Below are 27,680 nucleotides of genomic sequence, written 5' to 3'. Positions count from 1 at the left end.
AAACATTCTTACATCATCATTATCACTATCCAGGCTGCCCTTCTTTTTCTTCTTCTTCTTTTCATCTTCTTTCTTCTTCTTGTCTTTTTCTGGAATGACGTCATCAAGGAAACTGAGGTCATGTTGGGAGAAGAGGTAATCCATACCCTTTCTGACTGCCACGAGTGCAAGGATCTATCAAGACAGAATTCAATATTCCCTTATTGGTATGTAGGTATTTTCCACTTCAGCCATCTAAGCTTACCTTCTTCGTTACACCAGATCCAGCATGGGCCTCTTCTCTTAGCTTTCAACCAGCAAAAGGAAGGTTAAATATATTCAAGATCTCAGCTGTACATTGATAAACAAAGACTCAGCTGATGAGATCCCAAAATCCAACTTCTGAAATCATGCACAAATACAATATTCATAATATCATCATCAACAGCCATGTCTGTTTTCAAAAGTATCCATCCATCCATCCATCCATCCATCCATCCAAGTATCCATCCAACAGTGATATAAGAGATATCTCAAAGCCACTAGTACTAGCTCTTATATCACTGTTGGATGGATATTTTTGTACCAGTAGAAGTACAACCAATACGTTCCTTTTATGTTTTCTAAAACCTTTTCCAACAAATTAGATGCATCAACAGGAAAACGTTGATAGCTAGATATTTAAGACACACAGCAATTTGGCAGCTATACCTTTTGAAAACAGACATGGCTCCTGATGGTAATATTATGAATGTTGTATTTGTGCATAATTTCAGAAGTTGGATTTTGGGATCTCATCAGCGGAGTCTTTGTTTATCAATGGGATCTGGGGTTATTCCCCATGCAGCTCAGATCTTGAATATATTTAACCTTCCTTTTGCTGGTTGAAAGCTAAGAAAAGAGCTATCTGAAAAGCTAACTGAATTGCCCCTTTTTAATGCTTAGTCAAGGCTGATGAATAAAATATTGTTGCTTATCAACAATTTCGGAAGGTGTTAATTTAGGGAAACTGCAGCATTTTATATGGTTTGTATCTCTGGGAAAGTAAAATGGCTTTCATTAAAAAAAAACAGGCTCTGAAGGTTATAAATGTGAGGATTGGTGGTAAAGTTATTTTCTCATCACTGTTGTAACTGTGAATGGTCACTAAATGAGGATTACCTGTAATTAAAATAGACATTAGAACTGCATAAAAGAGAGGACCACTGTAAGCAAAATCTTGAGGTCTGATCTTAGGCCCCAAGCAAACTTATATATGTCCAAGCTGTCTTTAAGAGATTCTGATCCTAAAGTTTAAAGGTAATTACCAATTCCTGTAAATGTATCTGGTAGCATATTGGTGGGACACAAAATGTGACATTTCCAAAAGATGCAGCAGAATGCAGTTGTGAAAACTTCAACCTACCATGACTGGGAATATGATAGCAGCTACTGTAGACTTCAAGATCCAAAGGAGAGCCAAGCACAATGCTTGAAGGAAAGTGAAGAGATGGACTCGGCGGAGGGGGACATGTCGCAGGTAGATAAAGTCCGGTTGGTGCTTGAGTGGCATCAGGAGCAGCTTCAGACGATCCATGAACTGGTGTGAAGAAAGGATAATTCTAACGTAACATCATGATGTAGAAAGAGCAAGTGATATCTTTATTTCTAGAACTCAAGTGATCAGGCCACAAATTCAAACTGGAAATGGAAGCTCATCTTCTTTACAATTTTCCCCCTATTGGAATGGGACTCTTTGGAAAATAAAATGTCCAAAAATTCAAGGAATAGGTTGTCTTAGTTTTTGGGCCAAAACGTCTTGGAAATTACCCATCTTCCATCTATTATCACTGTCTCTCCCTCAAATTATCCAAGCCCCATGTTCTTAGTTCCTTCTTATCTCACTTATTGAGATAAAGATTAAGACACAAGATGTCCTTGAATTGAATTCTACTTCAGTGACTTCACTGGCACATCCATGCAATTTTCTTAATAATAATACACAAGAGGTTTGCCATTGCCTTCTTCTGATATGTTTGCAAGACCCTGGAAATCTCCCACTGAAATACTAACCAGACCCATTACTGCTTAACTTCACAGTCCATACATCTCTCTTATCTTTGTTTGATAAATATAATGTAAAGGACGGTTTGGGAGAGAGGGTTTATTATTGTTGGGTTTTGTGGGGAGTTGAGCATCAGCTTTCCATCAAGGCATCCATGCAACACGAAGACACCTAAGATTGATCCCAATCTACTGATGAGTTAGAACTGGTCTAAATTCTACCATATTCCTATAAGAAAAAGGTTCTACGCAGCAGTTCGCTTCTATATAGAATTCTGATGTGTGGAATCTTTGGATAGATAATAGCTATCTAAGCAAGGATCTGACAGTGTGTTTGACCTGGAACTTTTCCAAGCAGTGGAGAAGAATAATGGAAAGCTGAACTAGATCCCACAGTCATACCAAGGAGAGCCACTGCACTAAAACCTGCTGCCATGGGAATAAGACAACAAACATGGTAATCCAAACTTACTTAGAATACAACTATGCTTACGTAAAGGAGGAGGTCCCATTCAAAGCTCTACTAAGTTCATTGCTCTGTTTCCTTTGATGCTTTGGGAGCAACCTTCTCTCCACAGATGCTTCAAGATCCAAAGGAAAGACATGGCTACTTTAAAGATTTGCAATCAACTAGTATGTTCATTCCATGCATTCTCTGGTGTATTTGTTTTGGAATTGAAGAGATGCACAACTCTTATTTAAATGCACATAGAGTTCTTGAAACCAAAGACAGTGAAACTGGTGGGGATCACTTTCTACGCTCCTATCATGGAGTGCTCCTTGCATGTTGCTGGATGAACTTTCATGGGGTTCTGTGTATATAACAGGACCATTCACTATCACAGGGATAGGATATCACACAGCTTAACTTTTAGTTAATGCTGATCTCTGTGTAAACATGTGAGCCTCTGTGATTCTACCACGTGGGTCCTTTATGAAAAGCATGACCCTGTGCAAAACCAACAGCTACGAAGTTTCTGAATGTGCTCCTAATTCCATACTGAGTGTATCTATGTATGTCCTCTTCCAAGAAGACACTATTTCAGGTAAAACCCTACAAGGCAGTTAAATCTACTCCTGTTGCAGCAGAATATTCATGGTGAGATACCAAAATTGTGGTATATATTCTCCAGAGGATTCACCTGGCTGTTTCTTTGCTAGATTTACCAGTTACAACTTTCTTGTTCTGTTTTATTGCTTACTAGACACTCTTGCCACTTTCTGGATATTGAAATAATGTATTAATTAAGACAAGTGTAGTATTATGGTAAGGGACACGGTGGCGCTGCGGGTTAAACCGCTGAGCTGCTGATCAGAAGGTCAGCGTGATGGGGTGAGCTCCAGTTGCTAGTCCCAGCTCCTGCCAACCTAGCAGTTCGAAAACATGCAAATGTGAGTAGATTAATAGGTACCGCTTCGGCGGGCAGGTAACGGCGTTCCGTGTAGTCATGCCGGCCACATGACCACGGAAGTGTCTACGGACAAACGCCGGCTCTTCGGCTTTGAAACGGAGATGAGCACCGCCCCCTAGAGTCGGACACGACTGGACTTAATATCAAGGGAAACCTTTACCTTTACCTAGTATTATTATGATAGACTGCTATGTCCATTAATGCTCATCTGGCTGACCTTGATCTTGAAACACTAAACAGGGTTGGATCTGGTCAGTACTTGTTAAGGATAAACTCAAAAAGTGAAAAAAAAAATGAGAACGCAAGTGCAAACCACTTCTATATTGTTGACAAGAAAGCTACACAGATGTAGCCATGAAGTCACCAGGAAATGAGCTTGATCTGAGGGAGAAAGTCCACACTAAATAATTTATTATGCTTTTACATGCATTTGTTTTACAAGCTGCCTTGTGGGCATTTACTAAAAGACGGGGTGTGCTTCTTGCAAACATATATCTAAAGCTACAGGTAGGATTTATCATCTCAGGATGGCAGCCTATCACCTCTGAATTCAGTAAATCTGCTCCAAAGATGAAATCTGAGCATTTCTGCAGAGGACAGGATTACCTTGCTTATTAATACAATTTTTTTTAATTTCTCATGAAAACAAATATGTAACAATGGTATACACAAGAAGAAAATGGTTCTGTGTAAACTAAGGAATAGATAGATAGATAGATAGATAGATAGATAGATAGATAGATAGATAGATAGATAGATAGATAGATAGATAGATAGATAGATAGATAGATAGATAGATAGATATACACATACACCCACATACAAAAATATATTTATATTTGATGTCACTTTCTACCAAGTTCTGTAGCAGGGTGGTATACAATTTATTCATAGAATGTTGTCCAATTAATATTGTTGTCCAACCTGTCTCTCTTGGAAGACTGTACAGAGGACGAAAGGACAGGATTTAAAATAAAATAAAATAAAGTAATTCCACAAAATCAGCTACCTTAGCTATGCCAAAGGAAACGAAGGAAAGGAAGAAGGCATGAGTGCTCCAACTGAATAACTAGTTAACTGAGCCCTGTGCTTTTGGAGGCAATGAATGATCTATTCGAGGTTGTACAAGAAAGACAGTGTGGGTTAATGTTTACCTCCCCTCCAGCCAGGGGCCTCTGGAATGCCTGCTCCACCTGTGAAAGGGACCTTGGTTGCAAAGGTCAAAACTTACCTGCACACCATTGAGGGATGCAACACCCATGTACAGAAACACACCATACAGGACAGGCATGGGAATAAACTAAGGGGGGAAAATAAAAGGAAAAAGCTGGAGTCAAAAGCTGGTGAAGTCTTAATAACAGATGAATATTCAAATGGTCTACACATGCTTCCTGGGTGTCTGAATATTTTTCAAGCAAGATATTTTATTGAAAAACAATGCTATGGATCCTAAATGAACAGTGGTATAGAATCACAAACTGCTGAGGGGGAGAAATAAAAATAAAAGAGCAATTGAAGGCAATTATGCAGGGACTCAACACAATTCCATCATCTTATATTACATGCAAAGCTTGTCTAACATTTTCACAGATTTGTTCCATGGCAGAACTTTAAAAAATGGCTGTCAAGTTTCCAACAATAATGGAACTTTCCATTTCTGAACTCTTTCCCATTCTTTTACAGAACATGGCATCTGCACATAAACATTTCTTGCCAAAAATATGCCATTCTAATTTTCAGAGCACAAACTATATTTGCAATGAGGTACAACTATAGTTCTTATGTGATCAATATCTTTCTGTTTATAACATGCTTTATGCTGGACATTATGCTTTACCCTTGCCAAGCAGCAAAAAAGTATTCATTTTTTAAATTTAGATAAGGTACCTTTCCATAGTGGCATTTTTTTTCCTTATCACAGGACCACTAAATATATTTAAAATTTCGACCATGCTTTATAAAGTCTCAAGTAGTTTGTAGGTTTCATATATTCTCAGGTACACTGCCATACATCAGAAACATCTCAGAAACCACCAACAGACTGTTACAACCACAAGGCATCACCATAGCGCACACACCAACCAAAGCCCTCCAGAACATCTTAAGCAAACCAAAAGATCCAGTAGCCCAAGAGGAAAAAACAGGAGTCAGCATAAGGACTGTAAGAGCCACTATGTAGGACAGACGGACAGAAGACCAGCAGAGCACATCCACGAACACCAACTGGCAGTCAGAAGACATGATGAGAACTCCTTCATCTCACAACACATGGACAGACCCAACCATACTTTCAGTTGGGAAGCTGTGAGCATCCTAGACCAAGCCAAATCCAAAAAAGCTAGGGAATTCCTGGAAGCTCAGCATTCAGACAAGTCAGCCATCAACAGGCACAGAGAGATAGACCACATTTACACACCATTCAAAAGAGACAATAAAAATGCTAAGAAGGAAACAAAAAGACCAGAACACCTCCTTGCCAGCAATCAACATCCAGAAGCAAAGATTAACACCAGACAAACGATCAAGCAGTAAACAATACCCTAATCAAGGACCTGCCAACTCAGACAAACGATCAAGCAATAAACAACAGCCTAATCAAGGACCTACCAAGGAGAGAACCACACCTCCACCTCCACTGTCAGGACAATCTACTCTATATCAACAGAGAACAAGCCCCACTCCCTTCTAGCTGGGCAACAAAATGTCTGCCAGAAAAAAACAACCAAGCTCAGAGAGCACCAAGGACTCCACATTCTCAGGTACTGTCTGGCAGATGTTACTCACAAGTAACAAATGCTACTTACAATTTTTGTAATATTTTTAGATGCTTGATGATGGGGATCTGTATTCAAAGATGGAACCTAACAAAGAACACTGCACAGAAGGCAATAGAAAGATTGGTCTAGGAGCCGATTATTTATATTTCTCCATCCGTGAAGGCAACTCTACACGTGTTATCCTTGCTAATATATATGCATGATCTTTACATTTAGAAATCTATTCATATCTGATGGCTTGGTTACGATAGATTTGATTATCTGCAATGGAATGAATGACTGAGCTCCATTTGAAAAGCACCGAATTACAGTAAATATCTTGGAAGTTTCAATCATACATGCAGTCTTTGAGTTATGAATATGCACATATGAACAAGTTTTCTTCAGAAGGCGATGACTACAGGTAGTCCTCGCTTAACGACCACTGTTGGGTTGCTAAACAATGCATCATTAAGTGAGTCACACCTGATTTTACGACCTTTTTTGCTGTGGTTGTTAAGCAACTCATGCAGTCTTGATGTGAAACTGGCTTACCCCATTGATTTGGCTTGTCGGAAGCTGGCTGGGAAGGTCACAAATGGCTATCACATGACCCCGGGATGCTGCAACCTTTTAAGTGCAAGCTGATTGCCAAGCACCTGAATTTTGATCATGCGACCACAGGGATGCTGCAATGGCTGTAAGTGCAAGGACTGGTCATAGGTCACTTCTTTCAGTGCTGTCGTAACTTTGAACGGCCGTTAAACAAATGGTCGCTAAGCGAGGACTACCTGTACTATTCTCTCACTCAAGAGTGCCCTTAGTGTTAAACACAATTTGTTTTCCAAAACTGTTTAGGAATATAACAAACTGCTTCATTAAACCAGATCTCCAGTCTATCTCATTCAGTATTTTCAACAGCAGTCTTCTGCACACTGCTGATTTCCAGATTTGCTGGAACTACTACTCCCAGAATTCCCTCTGGCTGAGAGCAGTCCAAGCATCTGGTGAGGACTAGGCTTGTTGAAGACAGAGATTCAAAAGCAAAATGTGCTGCGGAGCCCAAGTGGGTGCACGCCTAGCAGTTGGGTCTTTCCTTGAAATTGTGTTGCTGCCCTCCTTAGATGCAGCATTATCCTGAAAAAATAAATACGCTCACCACATGTATGTGCATGTGATCAATAAATCAATTTTGCCATTTCTGACCTTTATCTCTGCCCATCCCTAACGTCCATCATATTAGGGAAGGCTGCACTGGCAGAAACCTTTCCTAGCCATATCTGGAAAAGGTAATGATAGAACCTGTGACCTTTGCATACAAAGCAAGTACTGTGCTTTAGATGTTTGGCAGCAGACAAGGTTTTGTACAGCACAAGCAATAATAAAAGATAATCAGGAAAAACCAGAAAGAGAAAGGAAGCATTTCACAAGGTCTTATAACATAGCAGTTTTCTGGCTCTGAAAGCCACAATTAGCAGGAACATTAAGATCCAGGAAACAAAGTCTTTTTCTCCCTTCTGAAGAAGAGTTGAAAACACCAGGAAAACAAGGGAGACACCATGACCATTTTTACATGCTTCATTCTATAATGAAGGAAGAGATAACAGATGCAGTTTACCACCTTCCCTTCTTGAGGCTGGCATTTGAAAAAGATGTTTTCCTACCCAGAAAAGACCTGTGTCCTGACTTATCAGAGCCACATCTTTGTGAACCTCATGCAGACAGGCATGGGACGGGGTAGCAAGCTTGTGTTCCCTCTTAACTAATCTCAGGGTTCTCTGATGAAAGGGCCCAGTAGCCAAAGGGGAGGACTTAGAGGGATCCCTCTTGTGATTAGGTTCCTGGGACAGCTCCATTATAAGAAAACATGTTGTAAAGACAGGTAGTCCTTGCTTAACGACCACAATTGGGACCGGAATGTTGGTTGCTAAGCGAAGCGGTCATTAAGCAAAATTGACCCAATTTTATGCCTTTTGTGGCGGTTGTTAAGCGAATCACCATGGACATTAAGCAAACCACATGGTCATTAAGTGAATCATATGGTTCCCCAGTGATTTTGCTTGCCAAAAGCCAGCCAGCAATGTCAAAAATGATGATCATGTGACCATGGGACACTGCAACAGTCATAAATGTGAACCAGTTGCCAAGCACCCCAGTGGTGATCACGTGACCACGGGGAATGCTGCGACAGTCGTAAGTGTGAGAAGCGGTCATAAGTCATTTTTTTCAGCACTGTTGTAAGTCCAAACCATCACTAAACAAATGGTTGTTAAGCGAGGACTACCTGTAATGTCGGCTACTCGGCACACGTAACACCACTGCTTCGGGAGCTGCATTGGCTGCCAGTGTGTTTCCAGGTGCAATTCAAGGTGCTGGTTGTCACCTTTAAAGCCCTTCATGGCTTGGGACCGGGTTATCTGAGGGACCGTCTTCTCCCAGTTGCTTCTACCCGTCCAATCCAGCAGGATGGGCATGCTCCGGGTTCCATCAGCCAAGGAATGTCTGCCGGTGGACACCAGGAGATGTGCCTTTTCTGCTGTGGCGCCTGCCCTCTGGAACATCCTCCCTCCAGAGATTAGGATGGTCCTGACCCTACTGGCTTTTCGGAAGGCCTTGAAGACCTGACTTTGTGCCCAGGCCTGGGGTCCCAAATGTGCAAAGGGCTCCGTTTCCTGGTTGTGTTGACACTGACCACTTTTAATACCTCTTAGCTGCTATTTGTATTTCATTTCTTTTGTACTGTTTTAATTGTTTGACTGTTTTTAATGAGTTCTTGGTTTGGACTGCTGAGGCTCAAGGATTCTGCTTTTGTTTTCAGCCCCTGTTCCTGGATGCTCAGGGGACTGGGAAGAATACATTCAGCAGTTTCTCTGTGTCTTGGAGAGTCCGGTGTTTGCTTTTTGTTACTCACTGGTCACCTCTGTGTCTGCAAAGGTCTCTGCCACAAAATTCTCTGTAAGCCCAGTGTTAGTGTATTATGCAGGTAATCCTCATTCAGGGACGGTCTGCAGTTATGATGGTGATGAAAATGTAACTTTACAACCAATCCTCGCATTTACAACCTTCACAGGTCGGTCAAGCAAAGGTAAGCTGAAGGAGGATCATAAGCACAGTTGCGGGTTCACTTAGCAACCATTTTGTTTAACTCAGTTGCCAGTCCCAATTGTGGTCCTTAAACAAGGACTACCTGTACAATAAAGCTTCATCCCAAATCAGTTTTTGTGAATGGACTCCTTGTAGTTAGAAGCTACGCAGAGAGATGTCTTCATTCCCTGCTAACTGCAAGAATATTATGAGCTGGATTGTGTCTTTTCAGCTATGAAGTCAGCAATAAAGCTTTTCAAATTAAGCATTAGTCCTGGTGGAGTTAAACATAAGAAGCATAAATCGGCAGCAATGCAGAAAATTACCTGCAGGTTAGATGCACAACTCTCGGTGTCCTTCATTTGAAACTAAGCTATCCAAAAGATAAAATCGTTACTTTATCATATAATATCTCCAACCTGAGACGATACCAGAGTTTAGTAACTGTCAGCAGCCCCTAAAAGTCAGGCAGTTTACTCAACTGATTTCTTGTAAAAACTGTTTTGGACAAGGCTCTGGGGCCTGTTCACAGCTACCCAACTTACTGTACATAGCTCAGCTTGGCCGCCAGGCTCAGACTGGGCTGAAGTTTCTGTCTATCAGTCACTTGACGTGGCATGGCTAGATAGGAATCTTTATTGCAAACTACAACGGAGCCACACCGAACAGCTGATTGTCAGCATAAGGGCGAAGTTCTTTCTAATACCCATGCCAGTTTAAATCCACTGCTCCTGTTTCCCATGTCTACAAGGCATCTTTGTCCTCTACTTCATGACCTTGCAACTGGGCGATTGTTAACCTGGTATCTCTGTCTTGACAAGCTCTGGTTCCTGGCTGATTTCTTACAACCAGTAGTGACCCAACAACCAGCTAAAAATCTATGCTCAATTACATTAACAATCTCTTTATACACTGTGTGTTCTTCTTGAACACAGGATGGGTGAAACAGCCCAAAATGAATGTGCAGAAAGACTTGTATCACCAATGCCCACCCAATTATGAAAGGTCGCACAACTCACGTGTTGGACAATTCAAAACCCTCACACACCCATCACTTCCGTATTGGATGGTTTTCATGGGCAACTCTTTCCCTGGGGAGCTACTTGGCACTCAGAGCAAAGGCTTGCTTTCCTACAACTTTGAAATGAGTTCTTGACTTATTCTCTTTCAGTGAATTCCTGCCCGGCTAGGTATAAACTGACCTCTGAATGGCTTCCTTCTCTACCCAGATCTTGTAAACCACAATCAGATTATAGGCACAAGCCAAAGCAACTCGGTGTTTAGTTGTCCTGAGGATGGATCTGATTTTTCAAAATTCAAATCATCCAGCTCTTAAAATTCCTTCCCACACCCTACCCACACCCTATGTAAAGCAGGAGAGAACTTCCATCATAGGTGGTGAATCAGAAAGATGATTAACTAAATGAATCGGTATGAATCTGCAGTTCACTGAGTTTACCATCTTTCTGATTCATCATAAAAAATTATGAGCATTAATCTACCAATTTATCCAAAAGGGTTGGCAACTCATATCCCACAACCCCTCTGCCATCTAATCCCTTTACAATATAATCCCCATTATAGACTCACAGGCACCAACATTATTCTCTTGGTGCCTACCAGACCACCTGCTCCAGCTGCCATTTTTTAGAATTGGATATTCTTTTAGTTTCAAAGTAATAATTACAAATTGGAGGGTGCCATATTTGTATAGTAGCTTGCCTTCTGGAATCTCCGGCTCTTAAAAGCATGTGGAACATGGTTTCTGGCTTTCCAACCCTTAGCCAGCAGTGGTCATCGGAGGCATCTGTATTTTAATTTGTGTAGCAAAATAAGGTGCTGTATTTGTATCTTTGTGTTTGTGTGGGTCTAATCAGGGTGGGTTCACCTGTTGCCTGTATGTGTGTAAGCAATCAGGATGGATTTGTGTGTGCATGTGTATTTGTGCTCTCTCCTCATGTTGTATCTCTCTGTGTTTGTGTATATAAGTACACTGGGAAACACAGGGCAAGCTGTATACTTTTGAGAAGGGCACCTCCCAGCAGACTCTTCAACCTAAGGAAATTACTTCTGTGTAAAATTGTTCCCATCTATTTTTGTATGTAATGCAGAAACATGTGCACAACATTAATTACACAATCCTAATCAGTCTGTTAATTAACAATGAAGGAGCTGCTGAAGCACAGGAGAGGGAAAGAGGTATTTTTTTTTAAAAAGTAACAAAGAAATGAGGATTTTGATTGCACTTTCTCACTCCGGCCTTCCACAGCAAGCAGAAAAAACACATTAAGAGAGTGGGTCTCTTTTTTTACAGCCACAACATCTCCTTGGACTTTGCTGTGATCCACGGCAATTCTGAAGACCGCTCCATACATGGCTTTCAGGATTCCAGGTGCCATTCTCCCTACACAAATCATGCAACTACCATGACTACTTTAAAATTAATCCATTGACAGCCCTGCTAAGCAATTGTTTTCAATGATGGGGCACAGCTGGGCCCAGGAACACTGTCCTACAAGCGAATCTTAACATTTTACAGTGTGGGAAGCCTGCAAACACATGCCAACGTTCCATGTCAGGACTGGTAAGTTGGCAGCAATTCTCCAGAATTCTGGGAAAGCCCATTCACCATCACCGAAGGGGAGGTACCTGGCATCTTCCAAATGGGCAGAACTATATTCCCAGGTCCTGCTAGGGGAAAACCGCCTTAGGAACCAAACAGATATAAAAAATGGAATCCACTACTTTACATACCCTTCCCTTAGTTGCACATTAAATAACTGCAGCTTTTGACAAACAGGCATTAATTTTAGACCTCTTTAGTTCTTCAAGAATTTCCCTAGGCCCATAAAAATGTGTATATTGGTTTTTCCAACAGGCCTTGAGATCTCCTGGGACTAGGGAGCCCACTGGATGGCTCTACAATGTCTGATTTTTTTAAACACTCTTCTGGTTTATATGCATGTTTCTTGTTTTTATGGTTGTGTTTTTATTGTGTTTTTTTTTTACTGTATGCCGCTCAGAGTCACATGTGTGAGATGGGCATCTGTATAAATGTGATAGATAAATAGATAGATAGAGAATTCTAGATAGATATTATAGAATTCTAGACAGGTAGGATTTTCATCCATCTTGATTTGGAAACCTGGTTGTATATTGTAAATGACAATAGTAAGTAATTTCTTTGTTCCTTTTTTCCCAGGTACAACTTGTCCAAAGTCAAGGGATTCTAATTCAGCAAAAATTGGCAAGGACAGAAAACAGTCAAGATTGCCACTAAATTCAGTGAGCAGCCTATGCAGCTGGGAAAAAACATTTTCTGCAAATGCCAAGGCAAAGTTTATGCCCTTTCTGTGATTCCTCTCCTGTTGAGAATATTTCTTAGGAATTTCCTCTGTTCTTAAAATCATAGCAATAATGTTTTGATATTCTTCTTTAATAGTTTTATTAATGTTTTGATATTCTTCTTTAATCTTTTTAATATATTTAAAAATATATTGTTTTTTTAGTATTCCTAGCTAAGTAATTATTTCAGAATTCTATAAAGGATGAGGAAGAGGTAAGCAAACAAAAAAGATATTTACCTTCAAGATGGGAGCCATGAAAACTGAAATGCCTGTTAGAATGAATACGATGACCCCAGTCACTCTCTGCTCCCTGAAATCAAATGCAGAAATTACCTAATTTATCTGATTATTTGAAGGAAATTTTACCGTTACAAGAAAGATCTTGAGTTGTGTCTATCAACACTAATCTTAGCACTACTGAACAGCAGATGTGTATCAGCTTCACCGCGTACAACTGACATGCATTTATCCTGCAACCTCATCCAATTTTCCAATATTTTACATTCTAAAGTCTTTAGGGGGGGAAAAAACATGATCTATGGAGAAACACACCAGTCTCCCAGGGAGCCTCCCCTTTATCAATGTGTGCACATGACTGAGTAACAGCATCAGTTATTTTGCATCATCTTTTCTTGCTTTTGAGAATCCCTTTTCCACTCTAAGTCTCAAAGTAACCAATCACACATCTCCTTAAAAGGGCTGAGGATCCTCACAATCAGAAAGGAAAAGAATAGCCTAAATGGTAGCTAGAATTACAGCTGATTCCCTGTGTGGTCCTGTCCTTAATTTCCAAAGCTGATTAACAGCAATCAATCTTTCCCAACATAGCACCCTCCATACATGATGTATATACAACTCCCAAAATTGGAAACCAGCATGGTTGATGGCCAATCCTGGCCATCGCAATCCTGATGCACTGGGGATAGCTGACCTACCATTTGTGAGCCCACTGTCCTCTTTTTAAAATAACCCATGCTGTTCCCTCCAACTTGTACTAAATCCAAGGAAAGCGTCATTTATCCGAATTCATTCCTACCCCTAGGTCCACTTACCAACTCATCCCTTGCCTTCCATTTTAGGAACACAAAAGCTGCCTTACATCAGCTCAGCTTGTCCAATTAGCTCAGTATTCATGACCTGGGCTGACAACATCATCTCCAAGGTTTCAGGCAGAGAAGAACATTTTTTGCTGCCACCACCTGCAGCCGATTTTTTTTTTAAGGACAGCTCTTGGGAAGGGTGAACCTGCAGCTTATGGCATGCTACGTCAATGATCTACTCTAGGCAGTGTTTGCTCCACCTGTTCAGGGAGCAATACAGCCTGTAGTTTCTGGTCTGAGAAGAATGCCATGCTAGACAGCTTCCTAGATTGTCTAGTATCCAACCTCTCGCCCCACGAGATCGGCATACCTAACTCCCAAAAACTTGGGTTGCTCGCCAGGTGCCGAGGTCTCCGTTTCCATCTTCAAACTGTCGATGTGTGCAATGGAGATCACTGTAGCAGCAACATACCAGGGCAGACCCATGAAGGAACAGATGATCATTAGCACGGCCACCCAGAAAAGGTCCAGGTGATACCCAGCACCTTTCTGCAAAGGTGAGATGCAAAAAAGAAAGAGGAGTGTGTTAATTTTAAGTGTAAATTCTTGCTGTGAGGATGGCAGCCTAGAGCTGAAGTACTGGGTTTGAACAATACATTAGGCTAAAACATGGTTAGGTAGTTTGTGGTTCAGCATTAAGGCATCAGGCTGGAAACCGGGAGACCATGAATTCTAGTCCCACTTTAGGATGGGTGATCTTGGGCCAGTCCCTCTCTCTCAGCCCTAGGAAGGAGGCAATGGCAAACTACTTCTGAAAAAACCTTGCCAAGAAAAATGCAGGGACTTGTCCAGGCAGTTCTGAGAATCGGGCATGACTGAACAGAAAAAAAAATGCCATGAGAACCCAAATGTTGTCTGAGCTTGTGTGAAGCAAGCCATGCTATTATACCATAATATAGTTTATTGAGACTCAGCAGGTGATGTGAACACAACAAACTGTGTTCTATTCACCTGTGTTATACGTACCCATCCAATGAATATTTTAAAGCTTTACCCTGGGAAAAGTACCATGCTGGACATAACGTGTTTTTTCCCCTTAATTGTAAGGAAAGATTCCATAATTTTAGATTTCAGATGAAGTAAGCCCAAGAAGACAAAAGGCACATTAATCCCAAGACTGATCCATTATGGCAGGCAGCCCACGATGGCAGAGAGGCAGTGTTAGATGAGCAATCTGACAATTTTTTTATATAAATAATAAATACATCCTGGGTTTTCATCACATGAAACTGAGGAAGATATATAGTACCATTTATAATGGAGGTTTTTTCCAACTTCAAGTGGATACACCAGTATTTTGAGAGAAGAGGACCTTCTTTCAGTCCCATTCCATTCCTCTTATCTCAGATTAAACTGTATGCTTTATGTTTCAAAGAAAGGCCTTTTTTTTTCTTTCAGAATTTTGAGGAAGCACCCTTGCCTCAACCAGATGTTTCCTTCTTGGGGAATAAAACCTATTCTTTAGCTTTTCAGAGAGATTGGATTAGAATGGGGAAAAGACTAGAGATAACCTCCATTGGTTGGCATCTATAACGTCTTCACACACAGACATACTCCATGAACACTTCTTCAACTGCCCTTACAAAAACTTTTTACAATTCGTTTAAAGAAAGAACATATTAATGAACATAAATTTCGGCATAGAGCACCCTATCTATAATGTAGGAAGATAGACAGAAGTGATGACTGAGATAAGATTAAGCCTCATCAGCAAATCTCCATGACAGGTGCTTGCAAAGCAATGCCACGTTAGCTTTTTACAAGCCTCCCACACATTCAGAGTTTCACGGAGGAGTATAAAGAGAGCTGCAAGGGTGGCTCTGCCCTCAATTTTGCTCCCACAGCAAACAAGGTGATAGATATTAAGGAAGAAAGGCCAGGGATAAGAACAACCCAATAATCACCTTTTTAATCCTACACAAAGTGGCCTTATGTATGTAAAATGTGTGGCCAAAAAAGGGTACTGTGAGTGAGGACATCTGAAGTGTTAAGTTTCTCTTCACCCATCAGGATGTAGAGATAAGCTAAGTGAAGTTCAGAATTCAGATTCACCTGCAAGTGAGAAAATTATCACCAGAGACAAATATAGGTTTTGGAAGTAATTTATCTTTTGTGGGGGAGTTGATTAGGAAAGGTGTGTGTGTGTGTGTGTATTCTTTTAATATAAGGGGAGGGAGCAACTGTATTTAGTGATTTTTATAATGTGCCAATGGAATGACTTATAGAAATAATGTGATTTTGGTTTAATATAGAGTAAGGGATTGTTTAGGGAAGCGGTGGCGCTGCGGGTTAAACAGCTGAGCCGCTGAGCTTGCCAATCAGAAGGTCGGCGGTTCAAATCCGTGTGACGGGGTGAGCTCCCGTTGCTAGTCCCAGCTCCTGCCAACCTAGCAATTCAAAAACATGCAAATGTGAGTAGATTAATAGGTACCGCTTCGGCGGGAAGGTAACAGCGTTCCATGTAGTCATGCCGGCCACATGACCACGGAAGTGTCTACGGACAAACGCCGGCTCTTCGGCTTTGAAACGGAGATGAGCACCGCCCCCTAGAGTCAGACACGACTGGACTTAATGTCAAGGGAAACTTTTACCTTTACCTTTACTAAGGGATTGTTTATGGAATACTGATGTATATCCTTGCTGTTAAAAGTCAGAAGTCGCCTCTTGTTGTAATTCTGAAAAATTTTCTCTTGCATTTCTACACTTTTTTCATTTTTTCTTTTTTTTTCCTTTGTGGTTTTTTGTTTTTCTGTACCTTTTATCTTTGCTTGAAACTTAATAAAATTCTTATTTAAAAAAAAGTTTTGGAAGTAATGTAGCCAAGGGCAGACACTCTACAAACTTTGAAAAGAAGTTAATTAACACCAAGATTTGCATCTTTTCCCCTTCCCTTTTTTCCACCATGTAAATTTAATAGGGCTGCCATTTTGTTCTCACATTTTGTGCTGTTTCAGGCAGGTATACTGCATGCACCTTTTAAAAAAAATAGCACCTTTTTTGCCAATGTCTCAAGCTAGGTAGTTCAAAGTTCAAAGAAAAACCTCCAAGCCCGACTACATTTTGCAAAAACCCACATCCAGTCTGACAAAAGCATGTGGGCAAATGTGTTATGGTCTGATGAGACCAAGGTTGAACTTTTCGGCCATAATTCCAAAAAGTATGTTTGGCGCAAAAACAACACTACGCATCACCGAAAGTGCACCATACCGACAGTGAAGCCTGGTGGTGGCAGCATTCTGCTCTAGGACTGCTTTTCTTCAGCTGGAACTGGGGCTTCAGTCAAGGTGGGGGGAATTATGAACAGTTCCACATATCAGTCCATTTTGGCACAAAACCTTCAGGCCTCTGCTAAAATGCTGGAGATGAAGAGGAACTTCACCTTTCAACACGTCAACAGCCCAAAGCATACCTCCAAATCAACAGAAGAATGCCTTCACCAGAAGAAGATCAATGTTTTGGAATGGTCCAGCCAGAGCCTGGACCTGAATCCAATTGAAAATCTGTGGGGTGACCTGAAGAGGGTTGTGCCCAGGAGGTGCCCTCACAATCTGACAGACTTGGAGCACTTCTGCAAGGAAGAGTGGGCAAAGATTCCCAAGGCAAGATGTGCCATGCTGATAGACTCTGACCCCAAAAGACTGAATGCTGTCGTAAGATCAAAAGCTGCTTCAACAAAGTATTAGTTTAAGGGTGTGCACACTTACACAACCACATTATTCTAGTTTTTTATTTTTATTTTTTCACCCTGAAAGATTTCAGTTTGTTTTTCAATTGAATTGTACGGCTTGTATGTTATATTAAAGGTGGAAAAAATTCTGAAGTGATTTATCTTGGTCTGGTTTTTTTACATCTCAAAAACCTGACATTTTAACAGAGGTGTGTAGACTTTTAATATACACTGTAGAATGTCTGACAAAATAGGATTACCAGTCCTCGATACATGATGGCAAGATAAAGCTTAAGGTCCATATGAGACCTAATGTGAAATCCTGGCCTAAAAGTTTGTCATAACCAGTAACATTCAACCCTAACCCTAACCCTAACCACATCCATGTTTGTATTTGTCTTCTGGAGCTATTTGACATACATCCATATACTGCCTGCCAAGCAGTCACCTACAATTCACACTTGGGAAGGGAGATTGCTCTGTGGAGCAACCTAAATGCCAGCCTCATGAAATAGCACTTTTGAAAAGCAAATATTATAAATATGATATTCACTCAACTGCAAACATATGAAAGCCTCAGGACCTGATAAACAAACAAAACATCTGATTACACCATGACCTGGTTCTCCCCCAGGAGGTATCTGGGACTGTACATTTCCATCTGCAGGCATGTGCTCACATGATTGGATACCTATTCCAAAAATAATAAATGGAGCAGTGGTTGAAATGCTTCATTCACAGCAGCTACAGATCATACTTCCATCTTGGATAGAAGCTGACCACACCTGCAGCCACCTGCAAGGAGCCTGGGTTCTCTGTCTACAAAAGGAGGGATCCTGACTCATCCAACCACTGTTGCTGGTACAGTTCGACATTTGGAGAAAAATACTATTCAGACACTGGAATGAAATAAATAAGGGATAAACTGATAAATGTTGATTTCACAATAAAAAACAGCTGGAGGAATTCAAAGGTATTTCCTTCCAGGCTGAACAGTTGGTCCAGCTGTGTTTCCTGATTCAAAGCCAAGACAAAGCCCATTTTTATTTCTTCAGAAAGCATTTCTAATTCTTTTCCTTAGGGGCAAACTCTAGGTGACTGTGGAGGCCATGTTGATTTAATCACGTCTGCTCCACTCACACCGAAAGCAAGGAAGGGGGACAGGCACTGAAATGAAGATCAAAAAAAGATGCACTGGGAGGAGGGGAGTTACATATTAAGCCTTCCTGTCTCCACCAACCCAACTCACTTCTGGCATCAGAACCTAGGCAAAGGAGAAAGAATTTGTGTGATCAATTGCAGGAAAACCAGGCAGAGGAAGAATCATCTACCTTCATTTCCCCTCAATATCAAAGTTAAGCACACAGAAATCTACACATGATCTGGAAAAGATTATGAGTCTTGCCCTTATTGTCTGTTGTTGATATGGCCCTTCAAGTCAATCTTTATTCCTGTAGACTGTACAAGAAATCCCTGTAATTTTCTTGGCAGCATTTTGGAAGCGGCTTGCCACTACTTTCTTCCTAGGGCTGAGAGAGAGGGACTGGCACAAAGTCACCCAGTTGGCTTTCATGCCTAGGGCAGGACTAGAACTCACCGTCTTTTTGCTTCTAATCCAGTGCCTTTAGCCTCTAAACCAAATGGGCTCAACCTCATGTTTAGTACACTGTAATTTTTATTCCATGGTTGTGTCATGTTCACCGTTCCAATGTTACCGCTGCATCGTAACGTTTCGCATGTCATTTGGCTGATGCGTGTTTCGTCTGGGAGGGGAGGAGGATTCCATCTCGTGGGATTGTTATGTGTTAGCAGCTGGATTGGAATGTGTTTGGGTTATCTCGTGTGTTCAAGGTTCCTTTCCCAGGACATCAGCAGAAACGGTTACCAGCACCTGGGGGGGGGGAGTTTGCAACGGCAGGGCGAGGGGAGGGATTACGTTTGAGCCGAGGGTTTTTAGTTTGTATTTGGCGTGCTTTTGCTCATTCTCAGCTTTCTCTGTATTTGAATACTATTCTTTAATAAATCAGATCATTAAGTTCCTGCTTGTGAGTCTGAGTCTATTAGGGTAGGCAATCCTTACAGGTTGTGAGCTGGCTAAAGAACACTGTTACTGGGAAATGGAAGGAAGGAAGGGAGGGAGGGAGGGAGGAAGGCTTTCCTTTAATGTCAGAGGGCTAAAATTTATTTATTTATTTGTCATATTTTTATTACTGCCCATCTCCCCCATTCGGGGGACCCTGGGCGGTTCACAATAAAACAGTATAAAATACAATAAAATCAGAATAATATCAATAAATATACACATAAAATGTAATAAAATCCAAGTGATGGCAGATCTAATTCCCCCCAAAGGGGACCGGAACCAGTCCCGGCAGGACTAGGGAACCAACCAGCCCCAAGAATGGCTCTTCCTCTCCCCACTCCAGGCATGGTGACAAAACCAGGTCTTTAGCCATTTCCTGAAGTCCAGAAGCGAGGAGGCCAACCTCACTTCCGGGGGCAGGATGTTCCAAAGGGCGGGAGCTGCTGCAGAGAAGGCCCGCCTCCTGGACCCCGCCAGATGGAATTCTCCTGCAGACGGGGTCTGTAGCTTGCCCCCTCTGCATGACCTGGTGGGACGGGTTGATGTAACAGGGATGAAATAAGTTTCCCAACACAATTTTAATTCAGCATTCAGTACTGAACAAATATTTGGGGTTCTGAATTAGGAGAGAAATAAGTACCCTTTACTAATTAAGCAAACAATGAAGTATTAATCCTGACATAGCTTCTGGCATACCTCTACCATATGAAAAGCATTTCATTCTAGGAAAGAACCATGAAAATCCTTTTTAATCTGCTGCTTAATGGTAAGGTTGGGATGGCACCATGAGAGAAGAAGAAGTCTTGAACTACAACCAAGAATAGACTTCTTCAGGTCCTCTGGAATTTGGGATTATAACCTTATAATCTTTTAATCACTGTCAAGGCCTCCTGGGAATCATTATCCAAAATGTCTGAATGCACCAGAGACAGTATCCCTAAGTGCATTATTTTAAGCAGTAAGCTAATTCTAAGGAGCCTTCATCAGAATCTATCACCATTTTTCTCAGAATAATTCTCTGCCAATCTCCCCGAGAGATTTACCACAATCTACTCTTCCAATAATTTATCCCACCCCTGTTCCAATCTAGCATAACAAGGCACCAACCTTAAGCTTGTGCTCTTTACGGTTGACAATAACGGCTGTGATTTGCTGGTCCATGAAGATGAGGATGGTCACCAAGAGAGCAGGAATAGCTGCAGCCAGGTACACCCACCATGGATTTCCTCCGAATGGTGCGATAAACCACCCTCTACTTGGATTTGTTGGCTTCACAGGGAAAGAGATGGAAAAGGGCATCAGAAAAGCAGTATAAACCATTCCAAATCAAAGGAAATCTTTTTAAAGAAAAACTACTGATTAAACCCAAGTTCGCAAAAAACATTACAAATATCTCAAGGGATTGGGTCAAAGAATGCTTCCCAAATCCTTATGCATTCTCAGAGACAAAGGCAGAGAAAAAAGCATGCGGATGAGATAAGCACAAACTCAGCAATCTACAATGGAAACAACATGGCTGGTTTTGCAAGAACTAGGTCTGGGATGGAAGCAACCAAATGCCCACCAGATGGCAGCAAAGAGATGGGGACTTCTGTATCTTTTTGCTACCCTCTAGTGGTCACTGTATTTTTTTTCAGACCAGAGCTGGTAACTCTATTTTTGAACCAGATTCACATGATCTACTGGCAGGTGGTGATTGCTGCAGTGCGGAACCAAAACTTCCTGGAAGTGGTAGCCGCACTGCAGAGCAAGATTGCCCAGCCTGAAACTATGAGTTCACATGTGCTTTTATCCTAAATCTTAAAGGTGTCCCTCAAAGACCTGCAAAAATGACTGCTAGATCATGATGGTTAAATTCACAGAAAGGAGAAATTACTGCACACATAGAAGTTATCATATTAACCAAATTTAATTTAAAAATAAAATCTAAATACAGCTACAACTTAGCTTTGGTCTTGCCTTGGGTCTTTACTCTGGCCTCACCCATTTGATGGTGCTTATCCCATCACATGACTCAACTGTTAAATGTAACCCTCTGCTCAAAAACTTGCCATAATGGATCAGTGAGACCAGGCCTGCAACTAGGGTCTGTGTCACCTGGGGCAAACATGGATTCCACACCCATTTTGGCACCCGCCCAGCGCTCATTTTGGTGCCCCCCAGAGCGGCGCCCAGGGCACATGCCCCGCTTGCCCCCCCAGTTGCAGCCCTGAGTGAGACCATGGTAAGTTCCCCATTAGTGCTTTGCATAGTGTAGCTATCCCAGTGGTTCTTAGCAGCAAACGTTACAACCATGTCACATACTGGATTAACGGGAGGCAAGAATCATGATGCAGAAGTGCAAATGAATAGAGGACAACTGATAATAGGCTGCAACATCTCAGAAATCACCATGTGGTAGCAGAGAGCTAGTTTTATGTATGTCTTCGCTGCCATCTACCAGTTATCTTGATTTTGCAGCACAGATTTGATAGTCCTCCTTCATGTCTGGTAATTCCTTACCTTCTTAAAAGAATTGAGGAAAGAGTTTTTAACATACCTTGAATTCACTTGGCACAAGTAGTTTCGGTGTATCCACACCTATCAGAGCATCAATTCCACAGAAAATCAGAATAGAAAGGATGATGGCAAAATCACTGATCAATTTCCTTGCCTGAAATAGAAAGACAGCTACATCAATGGCAGTTTAAACTTGCCTGTCTTAGGTTATTGCATGAAAAAGAAATGCCCAACACTGAAAATAACAAGTAGAGAATCAGCAACTACAAACGCCAGAGGCTCCATCTGTCCAGCTGAAGAATACTCTAGAAGATGCTGACATCCAGTCTGGCAAACAAAAAGTGGACCTTGGCCCAAGTTACCACATTCCCTCTTCAAGGTGCCCCTCCCATAAAACTCATTCTTAATCCTTGCTTTACAGATCCCTTCAGCTGACTGCACCCAACTTGTGAAAACCTGTGCAAAGCTGAATGGGAAGTGGGAAGAGAGAGCATGTGCATAAGATAACATGCACACTTGAATGGAACAAAAGCACTTGCTTCCTTTTTACTAACATTATTGAGTGCAGTTCCATGCACAAATCAAATGTCAGTGTTACCATGTCAAAAAAAAGTATTTTATTAGGAGAGAAGCTCAGTTTTTATAGACTGGTGCATATCTCAGAAGGTAGGATAATTATTATTTTTAAAGGTACTCCTTCCTTAACTTGCTATCCACCAGAGATCATTCTAAACATGGCAAGCTATAGCCAAAATTTTAATCATTCCTCACCTGCTACTTTGGCTCTGCCCCCAGAAATGTAATCCCACTGCTTCTGATTCAAATGTGTTTACTACTTCATAAACCAAAATGAGGAATTAACAAAACATTTGTCTGCAACGTACTAGCTTTTGCGTAAGTGCAGTCTTAAGGCTTACAACAGCATCCAGTGAACCGTGTTGAATTAAAATAAACTCAAATGCTCAGATGGCGATACTGCTGTTTGGGCAAGGTTCATATATAAACTCACTGGACCTGGGCATCAAGGAAGACTGGATTAGAAGGAGTAAGTGTCTTCTCCAAAGCCTCACTTAACCAAGCACTCACGGCACATGGCCCACAATAGGGATGCCATGACGCAGCTGGAGAGACTAGCGCACTGCCACCCATGCCTGCATCATCTCTTCTCCCACTTACTGGCTACAATGATGAACCCCCTTACAGCTGAAATACAAAGTTGAGTATTGAGGTTGGTCAAATGGTGCTAGATGTACTACAAAAATGGCTGGGAAAACTATTATAAACCAAATTACTTACAGTGGTTGGGAAATAACGACTGGTCTTAAATTTTTTCAAAGCCATGGAGCATGTGTAGGTGCCCAAAAAGAGAATGCAAGACATGAGGGTGATGTCAGGGACGTATTTGCAATTATTCCCCATGAGGATTCCTCCGTATTTCGAGCATTCCTGCTTGGTCAAGGACGACCATTCAACTGTGCCATTGTGCTGTAAACCCAAAACAAAGATGGCATCTTTAGAACATACACTCACGTTTTCTCACTCAACGCTAGATACACCTTGGCAGTATGTCCTGTTATATTTCTTTAGATGTCATTGGTGTTCTGCAAACTAAAAGGGGCTCCTGTGGTTTATATACACAGATATTTGAATGCATGAGATGCTCCGCTGAGTTATGGGGAACAGGATGGTTAACATGTAGTACAAACTCCAAAACTCAGCTAACTGACCAAGCCAATTAACCAAGCAGAGTTTGGTTTGGGCTAAGCCAACTCTCTGGTCAGCTAGGTCCCATGTCATGTGAACTACCAACTTGAGGGTTAACTGTCCCTTCCGGTACTTATGATCAAGATGAAATCCTAGAGGACCTTGGATAAGGTCTGACTGTTTCAAGCGTCACTTCAATTTTCATTTCTCAAGACTACACGGGAGAGAGAAAAAGAATCAGAAAGGTGTGGGGGCAGGTACGCTCCTCTTCCAAACATGTCTGGGCTGGTACGGATTTAAAAAAAAATCTTTCCAAAGTGGAAAAAAAGACAAAAAGTGGGCTGGAAGTACAACCATCCACCCTCCTTTCTGCAGCATCAACAACTGAGCCAGTCAGTTAATTGGATGGGCTTTATCAAACAAACAGGACTGATGTAATTCATATAAACCTAACAACACAGGTGGCCTGAAAAGTTTTATGCTGCAAGGATACTCCACAATCCTGACAGAGGGTAGCTTAGTTGCTGCTGATCCCTGTGGTATTTTAATGTGTTTATTAAATTTAGCCTTTCTATTCAATTATTCAAAATGGAGTACTTAAGTGAGGACTTGATTTTCGCATTCTGCTCTAAGATCAGCTGGCATTTTCCAATGTTTACATCAAGGAATCCAACAGAAGGTCCAATCCAAGAAGCTTTGGATGTGTAAAGTTAGACAATGCCCAACAGCTCAGGATCCATTTATTGTCACTGGTTGAGTACATAAGTGCATAGATAGCATTCCACCACTGAGCTACAGCCTAGTCATCTGGGAGGAATTCTTATTAGCCTAAGGTGATAAAAGCATTCACAGGTTCCTTGCATCAGGCCACAGCTTTCACAGCTATCTTCTCAACAACATAATTGTATAACCCTGAGGGAGGGAAGGAACCTGTGGTCTTCACTTGAAAAAGCTCTCATTTTTCCACTCTGAAGTGATAAGAAGAGCACCATGTATGGCCACGCGTTGTTGTATTGCCTATTTTATAAAAATGCATGGCTATGTTTTATATCCCACCATTAATTAAATTTCTGAGCCGTCTGATTTATGTACAGTTGCTGTCAGCCAACCAATATGGTTTAGTTTCTTTGAATGTGGCCAAATTTTGTTTTAAAACCTGCTGTAACCAATCATAGTGATTATTTACTTATTGTTGTTGATCTTCTTTTATTGTGTATGTTTTAATATTAACCTCCTTTAAATGAAATTCTCGGTATTAACTGTAATAAAGTATTGACTTATTCTACCTTGAGGTAATAAGAAGGGCACCATATATCCCTCACCCCTAAATTTTCTTTACATCTTCCTTTGATGGTGAGTTTTGCAGCTTGGGGGGAAAAAATGTTATGGGTATTCTGTTAAAAAAAATTGGGAGATAAAAATATAGATAGAGAAAATATAGATAGATAGTACTTGAAAATATGAACTGAAGGAAGGTCAATGCACTATCTTTAAAAATGGGACGGATAAACATCCCCCAAGACTGCTGTAGACAAAATGCAATGAGAAGAAAATGAAGAAGGGATTTCTATTCTCTTTCCACTACTTCAGCATTAAAATAGAACAATAAGCTGTCCGCAGGAGTGGAGGCTTTTATTTGAATCATTTCAATTCCAGCATATCTAACAGCTTTTCCTAAAAGGCTTTGAATTTTGAAAGAATCCAGGATGCTTCCAATTCAAAAGAAATTGCAAGAGGCATGCTGTGACAATCATATACTAGTGCAACATTATCAAATCAAGTGTTGCTTCTAGAATTGACGCCCCAATGCAAAATAAAACGCAGAGGACGTGTATCAGCAGAATTGCCTTCCCTCCTCAGGGGTGTTCCAGGTCAGTTGGATAATGCTTCAGCAAACACTTTTAGAAAGTACCATGTCTACTGTAGCACATGAACATCTGGCCAGACTGAGCATCAGTCCTTTCTGATGCTATACATAAGAGCTTCCTATACTCTGTAGAGTACCCTAGTTGTTGGTGGCATTAGACAAATCATTATACCATCAACAATTATAAAGCATCATTGGGTAACATCAACAAGCAAGAAGGGGTGGATTCCTTCCCCTAAAATTTATAATCTCACTTTTACAATCAAGAAAAACAAAAGGAAGATGAGACTGTTTAAATTAAATCAGAAGTGAGGAAAGATACACCTGTTTGCTTTTTAAGACATTTATTTCTAATAATCTAAATGTATACTGTGTTGTAAACCACCCAGAGTCCCCCTTTGGGGGAGATGGGTGGTGACAGAAATTTGAAATATAAATAAATAAATGTTTCTCAAAAACTTTATCCTTCCTTCCTTAAGCATTTGTGGTATGAGGAAAAAGCTAAAATATTGTACCTACTAACGTAGAAATAAGTGCTAAAAGAACTCAGTGGGACCGACTGCTGAACAAATACAAACAGAACTGAGCTGTATGCAAATACCTACTTTGTCCTGTCATTTTCTTTAAGATGTGGACATTCTATGAAACAGGTATTGATTCAACTCAGGGATTAAAGCAAAATAAACAGGCATGACAATGTATTAACGTAGACAGTGTGCTTGTACCATACCTAGCTATTTCAAACATCATAACTTTTCTTCTTATTTCTGCTTACCATTTCTACAAGCCAAGCAGCTGATGATGAGACGGTCTCATTGATTAACGAACTATTCACTGTAAGAAGCAAGAAAGCAAAATATATCACTTTGAACATACCGCTGCAAAAATGGTGGGGAAAATTTGCAATGGAAATGAATCTCACAATCCCTCCGCCTCTCTAAAATTAAAATCAGGTCAAGCCTTGTAATCCTCTTATGCTACAAGTAATAAGCAGCTTCAGTAATGATCCTGAATTACGTAAAAAGGAGCTGTTATTCCATAACTTGTGCTTCTTATCATTCACTTGCTATTCAGCCTGGGAAACACACAAATACAACTAATTGCCTCAGTTTATACCGATGCCTGAATGACAGTGGGGTTACAAAACTTCCCAGTGCAAATTCATCGTTAATGAATCCTCCAATCACCCAGGAGATCAAAGTGCATTTTTGCCTACGTTGTAAGACGGACTATTAAGTGCTATGCTGTGTCATTCTTTTCTTATACATGGATAATAGTTTGAAAGATAAAACCGCTAATCTACCAATTAAGAAAAAAGAATGGGATGGCGCTTCCCTTTTCTTTGGGTTCAAAAGAAGGGCCTCCATCCCACAGGGGTTTCAGAAAATACTGAACCATAACTGCAGTGTGCATTATGGAGAAAACACATGCACTTATTTGAGAATTTTCAGTATTCGTTCACTGTTGGAAGACAATTGGTTTTCTTCCTTTTTTGTAAACAGCACTCAGTCTTAGGTCCAAGCATACAATGAAGTATTTTTCCAAGATCTAGATTGGAAAATTTCCAACATACTGGCTGGAAATACTGGGCACTGAAGTCCAGTACTGCACACAGAATATACTCGATTGGGAAGGACAACTTTACAATGGACACAAGAATCCTGCAATTTACATGCTACAGGAATAACAGTGCCATTTTAAATTGTGCTTATTTCATTTACCATCTTACATACATCCTCAACAAGCTATTCCCTTTTGTGGTAACAATGTTATGCAAGAAGCTGGAAAAATATAGTAAGCCAGAAACAGCGAAAGACCCACGTGGATATTTCAAGCACTAATCGTCCCCTGCCCCCCAGCTTGGGGTCTTTGTGGAAAGGAGGGAGAAGATGTATTTTTTAGTCCCTCCACCCTGTCAATTTTGCACCATGCCATCACTTGTAAGTATCTGCCTCTAAAACAAATGGGAAAGTGCAGGCCTTGGACAGCCCAAGTACCCCCATGCTTTACAGATGACCGCTAAATTAGTGTGTTGATCCCTCTGTTGATCTGAAAGTCCTTCACAGTTTCCACACACAAGAAAAGAAGAAACAGGGAACCAGCAGTGGCAGGAGACAAATCTCCCCCTTGCACCAGGAC

The 27,680-nt window shown here is 41.0% G+C and overlaps 1 protein-coding gene across 3 annotated transcripts in view; it reads right to left on the bottom strand.

Annotated features, from left to right (window-relative positions):
• SLC4A4 (solute carrier family 4 member 4) overlaps positions 1-27,680 on the bottom strand; it is a 170,849-nt gene that overhangs the window by 5,491 nt on the left and 137,678 nt on the right. For all 3 annotated transcript variants that reach the window (XM_063309922.1, XM_063309920.1, XM_063309921.1), the window contains exons 15-23: positions 26,317-26,375; positions 23,267-23,455; positions 22,011-22,124; positions 20,579-20,740; positions 14,032-14,210; positions 12,859-12,931; positions 4,666-4,734; positions 1,385-1,558; positions 13-174 (exon numbers count right to left, since the gene is read on the bottom strand). In XM_063309922.1, the coding sequence (XP_063165992.1) occupies positions 13-174; positions 1,385-1,558; positions 4,666-4,734; positions 12,859-12,931; positions 14,032-14,210; positions 20,579-20,740; positions 22,011-22,124; positions 23,267-23,455; positions 26,317-26,375 (1,181 nt within the window). The remainder of the gene's footprint in view (positions 1-12; positions 175-1,384; positions 1,559-4,665; positions 4,735-12,858; positions 12,932-14,031; positions 14,211-20,578; positions 20,741-22,010; positions 22,125-23,266; positions 23,456-26,316; positions 26,376-27,680) is intronic.

The sequence above is a fragment of the Candoia aspera genome, chromosome 8 (assembly GCF_035149785.1).
Source record: "Candoia aspera isolate rCanAsp1 chromosome 8, rCanAsp1.hap2, whole genome shotgun sequence".
Lineage (NCBI taxonomy): Eukaryota > Metazoa > Chordata > Lepidosauria > Squamata > Boidae > Candoia > Candoia aspera.
The sequence above is the reverse complement of the archived record's forward strand: the minus strand, read 5'-3'. Positions and strand labels throughout refer to the sequence as shown.